This window comes from Zingiber officinale, chromosome 6B (genome assembly GCF_018446385.1).
Source record: "Zingiber officinale cultivar Zhangliang chromosome 6B, Zo_v1.1, whole genome shotgun sequence".
NCBI lineage: Eukaryota > Viridiplantae > Streptophyta > Magnoliopsida > Zingiberales > Zingiberaceae > Zingiber > Zingiber officinale.
The window spans coordinates 37,992,577-38,000,529 of record NC_055996.1 but is presented as its reverse complement, the minus strand read 5'-3'; the positions used below and the strand labels follow the sequence as shown (position 1 = coordinate 38,000,529).

The window sequence follows — 7,953 nt, the reverse complement described above, 5'->3', positions numbered from 1 at the left end:
ATTTCTATAACATTTAACATAAGGAACATCATAAGCATATTTGATTTAGGTTCTATGCTTCCTAGGTTTTTAAATCCATCTTGGCCGAAACATACATGGTCCAAAACTTGGTTACAATAGCATGTAAATATGTGAATCTTAATCAATTTCCATGAATTTATCATAGGCATTCACATGAGCATCTTAGGTTAAAGTTCAAGCTCCCTAAGTTCACCAAGTGTAAGTGGCCGAATGCTACAAAAGCATAGATTCTAAGCATATGAGTACCCTATAAATTTCATAGCATATCATAGAGAAAAACATAACATATTAGGGTTGAATTTAGGCTTGCCTAAGCCCTACTTTTCATGGTGGCCGAATGTTCAACATGTGTAAACATAACCCTAAGCAACATGAAATCTCAAGTGCATTATGTTATCTTCATATCTTTTCATAGGCTAAAACATAAGCAAGCTAGATTTGAGGTTGAGCCTTATTAAGGTATTTAATCCCTTCATGGCCGAAACCGTGTGATAGGGTCCTACTAGTTCTAAGCACATACAAGTATAAACATCAAGGAAAATATTCACAACATATTATGGAAAGCTTCATACTTGATACCTCTTCTAGAATTTACAAGCATGTGAGTACCTTATGAATTTCATGGCATATCATAGGGAGGAACATAAACATGTTAGAGTTGAATTTAGACTTGCCTAAGCCCTACATTTCATGGTGGCCGAATGTTCAACCTGTGAAAACTTCTCTAAGCAACATGAATCTCAAGGGCTTTATGTTATTTTTATATCTTTTCATAAGGTAAAACATAGCAAGCTAAATTTGAGGTTGAGCCTCCTTAAGATATTAAATCCCTTCATGACCAAAACCTTAAAGTAGGGTCCTACTAGTTCTAAGCAACATACAAGTAAAAACATCAAGGAAAATATCCATATAATATCATAGAAGAGATCATAGACATGTTAGTTTTTAAATTGAGCTTCCCTAGGTTTTAAGCCTCTTCATGGCCGAACCCTAAGGTAGAGTATTACCTAACTCCAAGCCTTATACAAGCATGAAATATCAAGGTCATATTCATAACATATCATGAGGAAAACTTAAACATATTGGTTTTGGTTTTAAACTTCCATAAACTTTACAAGTATCCTAACCGAAATTTCTAAAGGAAACTCTAGGTTATAAATTCATATAAACCCGAACAAAAATCATATAACCACTTGTACCACAGGTGAGGGGATACTCACATCCTCTTGCTTGGTCTTTTCCTAAGAGAAGGTACCCTTTGTGAAAAGAATGAAGAGAGCTTCTCCTCCTAGTGCTCCTTTTTGTTTCTCTTGCTTGTGAGAGGTAGATCTTGAGGGTTCCTTCTTGTGGTTTGGTTTCCTTAGGTAGAAAACCTTAGTTGGATTTTCGGGAAAGAAGAGAGGATGCTCTAGGTCACGGCAAGGTGAGGGAAGGGAAGAAAAAATGAAGTCCCTTCTTGATTTTCCCTCTTATGCTAGGTGGAAGTAAGAAGTAAAAAGAGGCTTTGCTTTCCCCTCTTCTTAACTCATCTTTTATTCTCTTAATGATGAAGAAATGTCTTCATTCATCCCCCTACTTCCTCTCCTCTCCTTCTCTCTTGTCATCCACGAAAATGAAAAAGAAGGAGAAGAAGACAATTGTCTTTTTTCTTGTTTTCTTCTTAATCAAGAGAAGGAGGAAGAAGGCTACTTGATGTTTTCTTGCTTCCTTCTCTTAATCATGGTTTTATCTTTATCTATAATATCCATTCTCTATTTAACAATAACTCATGATAGTCTAGTGGCAATTCCAAAATCCTTAGCTTAAGAAGGTTCAAGGTTCAATCCTTGATCAATTCTTTTTATATACATATATTTTTTTTCCATCTTATCTTCTTTTATTCTTAAGAGAAAATCTTCACATACTTAGCTTAAGAAGTTCGTGGGTGTTACAGTAAGTCACTTGGTTTTCTCTTGCTCTTTTCTTAGTTTTCTTTTATTTTCTCCTCACCTTTAAATAAATTTTTCATTCCTTCCTTTCCATGTATTATTCATTATCCTAGTGGTTATCATGCATCAATTTATCTTCATTATTTGTGGGATGTTCAAGGTTCAAACCACAACCTCTCTTTCTTTTTATTTCTATTATTTCTTTTTGATTCCTCTTACTTTCATGCTCTAAAGAAAATATTATCCATATACTTATCCTATAATTTCGTGGGTGTTACAGAGTATTCATGTGATGAATTAGTTTAGGCCTCCTGATGGGCTTAGGCTTACTATGTTCATCCCGAACACCCAACCCAAGTCCATCAATAATAACACATACCACTAAAGGGTTATTATTGAACTACCGCACCAATCCCATATTACAATATGGGCTCCTTCTTATCATGAGTGCGTTAATCTCCCCATGTTTAAGATATCGTATGCCCATTAATTAATTGAGTTACTGACAACTCAATTAATTAACATCTGATTCCAAGAGTAGTACCACTCAACTTTATTATCATGCCGAACTAAGTCCACCTGCAGGGTTTAAATGATAATCCTTATGAGCTCATCAAGGGGAATAATTAGGACACAAATTTCTTTTATAATCAACAACACACCATATAAATAGTACTATTTCCTAACTCATCGGACCTATTGATTTAACGAATAAATCCCACCCATTGATAAGTTAAAAAAATAAATACTAAGTATACGCGCTTGTTATTATATAGGGATTAAGAGGACGCACATCCATAATAACAGAGGTTCTATTCTTTTATGTAGTCAGTACAAATTGAATAACCTCAAACAGTCATGCTCAATATACACATAGTGTACTTATGTAATTTTATAGTCAAGACAGACTAATACCAAATTACACTACAACCGTTCCAATTGTTTGTCCCAATCCATCTTGGTTACGAGCTACTATTTATAATTTATAAGGAACTGATAACATAATCTTCTGTGTGGCACTACACACCATGTTATCTACAATACAAATTAAATGGACAACTGCAGTGACATATATATAAATATAAAATTTAGACATTTGACCAAAGTGATTCTCATTTCAAAATATTTCAAAACAGATGTTCATATAAAAGTTAGGCTTATAGTCTATATCCCAACAACACACAATAATTTTGACAAAGCAACAATTAGCAGTATACATAAATAAAAATTATGTGGACAACAACAACAATTATGTATACAACAAAAATAATAAGATATTGTGAATAATTCTCTTCAAGATCCATAGCAAACTAGCATGCTTGAGATTATATTGGCTAAGAAGAACAAAGTTCTCCATATCATCCAAGGAAAAATTAAGTTCTCCAATATTTTCAAATATCCTAGATAATTCCCTGTAGTAAGATATCTCAAGTGGCCCTCCTTGATATGCCCTTGCAGATTCAGTAGCCAAAGATCAAACCTAGAAGTATAGAAAGACAATGAAAGCATAAAGAATCTAGCTAGAATAGCTTACTAGAAAAATTCATAATCAATGCATGAAAAACTCAAAAAATAAAAAATAGAATGTTAATTTTCATATGAAAAATTGAATATTTTCCTTGTTATGAATATCATAATAGATAAACTTTTTAAAAATTACATAAATTTTAGGTAAGATAAGTGAAATGTCATACTTTACATGTTAAGTTACTTATACTTTCATTACTCATAAAGAACTAGTGACATGGACTTATATTGAAATTTAGTATGCATTAAGTAATCTTGATCAAATATGTATATATAGTCTTATTTTTTTCCTCTAAAAAATCTAATATCTCATTCATCCTCTTTCATTTTCATCTCAACAAGTTTCCTCCATCGTCGTTTGTCTTGACATTTAATCAAATAGTTACTACCTGTCAACAAAATTGAACTATCCTAAACCATACAAAGTTTAGTTTTTTAATCTGAAATTAAAACTTGCATCACCACTAGAGACACTTACACTCCTGTAATCGAAGTAGTCCTCCAGCGAAGAATAGACTATGTTAGTCTCATCCTCTGAAAGCCCTCATTTTCTCTCGTGTTTGGTTTCTCTAACTCGTCATGCTTTACCTCTGACAATAATAAGAAAGTCAAAAAAGAGATGAAATATGGAAAAATAAAAACAAAACAAATACAAATGCAATAGCATGGGGATCATAAAAAGGAGAGTGAATGGAGTTGAGATGGAATGGTAAAGAAAAATCACACCTGGTGCCCCTTTTAAAATTGACAAAGTTGGCCACTGTCGTTGATTTGTCATGTCTCTTTGCATTACTGGACGGATGCAAAGGAACAACGACAGACAACCACCATCACTACTCTGACGATGGAGGAAATAGAGATGAAAAAAGAGGGCTGGGAGATTAAGTTAAAAAATAAAATAAAATAAAATAAAATAAAAAAAGGAGGCATGGTATTATAGGAAAGAAAATGGCCTATAGATATTAATTTGGTCAATTCTAAAATGGGTATGTCATTTGGGTAATAAGCAAAACTAGGTAGGTACGTGAACCAATAAACTTTACAATAACTTCTTTTTTTAGTATTATATTTTTAAAGATTAATTGGTACCATGTATTCAAGTCTTTGAATACATCGACAGTTATGAGATGGCCAGTCTGATCTAATCCTGTAGAAATTTATCATCGACAATTGGAATAAATTAAAGATTTTTTTGCTGTTCACGTATAGATGTGGTTATAAAAATGCATGGTCTAATTTATTGGAGATGTCCCTAATTATAGACGAATTGATGAAATTGATATGACTACCTAGCTAAGTTTAGCTATAAGTTGAATGGTCTAATTTTGAAGAATGACTTAGTCTTGTGGATTAAAGCTCCCATCCCTCCGTTATCCACTCCGATCATTCCTCCAATGGCACTTTTTCTCCCCTCCTCCACTGTTCTATTCCACCTCTCCTTATTCGTTCACTCCTATCATCCTCGGAGAGAGAGAGATAGTGAGAAGGGACCTGATCAATAATCCGTGGCCTCATTGCAGGTCCCTGCATACTAATCTTGCTTATTTGTTTTATCATATATCACCATGGCTATGGCTTTCAGTGGCACTCAGGACAAGTGCAAGGCCTGTGAGAGGACTGTCCACTTCGTCGACCTCTTGTCTGCTGATGGAGTCATCTATCACAAGGCCTGCTTCCGATGTAGCCACTGCAATGGAACTCTCTCGGTACTCCTAATTCCTATTATATTCTTCGACGTACTTTAAAATAGACAATATGTTAATTAATTTGAGACATGGTTTCAGATGTTCAATTACTCTTCCATGGACGGTATTCTTTATTGCAAGCCTCACTTTGAGCAGCTGTTCAAGGAGACAGGCACCTTCACCAAGAAGTTTCCAACAGGTGGTCTATTAATTTGTTTAGATAAATCAACCACAAGTATGTATAATAGTTAGATTACTCATTCTACTAATGCTTCGGATTATTGCATGCTCTCTATTTAGGAAGATTGCTCGATTATGACTAAAAAATCTCTTTAATATATTCTCTTCCAGAGTATATATGGAGGTCCTAAAGGGACCACTAAAAATGACTCAACTTTTTCCACCAGATTACCCATTCTATTCCTAAAATTAATTCTCAGGAACAAAGTCCGGAGAGAGGACAGCCAGCAAGTTGTCATATATGTTCTCCGGAACCCAAGATAAATGTGCCACCTGTAAGAAGACAGCCTATCCCTTGGAGACGGTGCGATAATCTGCTTAATTAATTTAATTTTATAAATAAATATGTTTTTAAATTACGTGGGATATGTATATTTATGTGGGTATATGCATGTACGGATGGATACAGTTGACGATGGAAGGGGAGATATACCACAAGACGTGTTTCAAATGTTCTGTGGGAGGATGCACGCTGACACCGTCGTCCTACGCCGCCCTCAACGGCATCCTCTACTGCAAGCACCACTTTGCGCGTCTGTTCATGGAGAAGGGAAGCTACAGCCATGTCATCCAGGCTGCCATATTGAAGCAGACAGCTGCCGTAGAGCAGTAGGTCCAAAATCGAATCTTCTTTGTGTTTGTGTACTGGATTATTTTTAAGATCAAAATCATGAATTGATTATTAAGATGTTCCCAGGTCATGATATAATTAATTAGGTTCTAAAGAGTAAAACTGCAATCGAATTGATCCCTGATGCATCTCATTGAAAGAAGAGCATATATAAATAGATTCTAAACAAGAAAAAAATTACCTAATTTACCATATAAGTAAAACCAAAACCTGTTTAATTATTTCCATAGTACAATTGTTGGATTCTGTGTAAAAATAAAATAATAAAGTCAGCAAAAAAAGGAGCCCACGTAGATCCAGATAAATTCTAATTACAAAGTTGGTACAGAATTTTACCTCTTGATATGTTAAACGTGTTGATGTAAGAAGCACAATATGATGGAACATAAGTTTTGATATTAACAAAAGGTTAAAAGTTAAGTTTGTTTGAGATTTAATATATTTATCAAGTTTGAAGGAAAATCCTAGTCGACACTAGATAAGAAACTCCTAATTGGTGGGACTGGACATGAAAGTCCTGGTCGGAATGACTAGACAAGAAGTTTTGGTAGATTGAGAACATCGAGTAGGAAGTTTTGGTAGATTGAGAACATCGAGCAAGAAATCCTAGGGGTTGAGTGTTAGTATCATCTATAAGAGCCAATTATGAGCTGATTTACAAGGGACCTATTATATCATATTTTATTAGTAAAAGGCAATGCTTATAGTTATTATATTTACTTCAGATCTGTATTAGTTGAATAAGTATAATAATGTTCTAAAATAGTAGGTTCTAGTCTATAGCATATCAATTTGTTGAATTGATAGTAGAGACTATAGATATATATAGAACACTACTCTTAACTATTCCTAATTAAATATAAATAAACAAGGGCCAATATTAATTCCTAGACAAACATGTAGGTTAGTTGATGACTTAAGCTCAAAAGTCATGTATACAAGATATCAAGTTGACATATGTATATATATTAGAAAATATGTATTGAATTGACCCACCATGAGAATGTTTTATAGATCGTTATATGAGTGTCATAAACATTCTCATAGTGACTATTACTATAAATATTTTTTAGACCTGAAGTCACTATAGTTCCTTACATAAGGAATTGTGTATTTTGGTATTGACAAACATTACATGTAACAAGGTGGACTATAAATTCGATCACTGGGTATACAATAAGTTATGCAGAGGAATGTGAGTAATGTAAATAAGATATATCCCTTTCATGATGAAAGTGATATATGTGGGCCCCTTGATTAAATAGGATTAATAAAATATATGACCATGCTCAAATAAGTCAATATGAGATATTGAGCTCATTTAGTTAAGTGAGTCTACTTAGAGATTAAGAAATACAAAGATTGATAAGAGGATGACATGGTCTATGTCTTATGGATCAATCTAGATATCGAGTTTATAAGGATTGAGTTATACAAAATAGCAGACATAAACAACTTAGGTTAGATTGCGACATTCTTGTCACTTGGGTAGTAATGATGCATTGCTAGATGCTGCTCATTGCTTGTATATCTAAAACGATTTTAGAAATACTGTCAACGTTAAGAGAATTTATTGGGTCACACATAAAGAGAATGTTGACTTAAAGATTGATTTATTTTATTTTGATTAAAATTGTATGGATTTGAGGCTTAATTCTAAATTTAGTTTCAGACCTTATTGTGGCCATTATTATGGTCTGGCCTAATCAAGAGGCAATTAAGATAAACATTAATAGTCATCGGTGAAGAGTCATTGAAGAAGATGAAGAGTTCATCAGATAAAATGAAGAGTTAGTGTTTCTCTTCTCTTAATGTCACCTTAAATAGCCATAAAGAGGCCAAGCAGGTGAAAAGGTATAGGTGTCTCTTGGATTGCAAAGATATACATCATCTCTAGCAAGATGAGGAATTGTGTGTGCCT

General features: G+C 33.7%; 1 protein-coding gene across 1 annotated transcript; it reads left to right on the top strand.

Moving 5' to 3' along the window:
- The first annotated feature begins 5,044 nt into the window (after positions 1-5,044).
- LOC121990917 (LIM domain-containing protein PLIM2b-like) lies at positions 5,045-6,014 on the top strand. Its single transcript, XM_042544966.1, has 4 exons — positions 5,045-5,182; positions 5,261-5,360; positions 5,602-5,705; positions 5,811-6,014. The coding sequence occupies exons 1-4, from the start codon at positions 5,048-5,050 to the stop codon at positions 6,012-6,014; spliced, it is 543 nt and encodes a 180-aa protein (XP_042400900.1). The 5' UTR covers positions 5,045-5,047.
- The last annotated feature ends 1,939 nt before the right edge of the window (positions 6,015-7,953 follow it).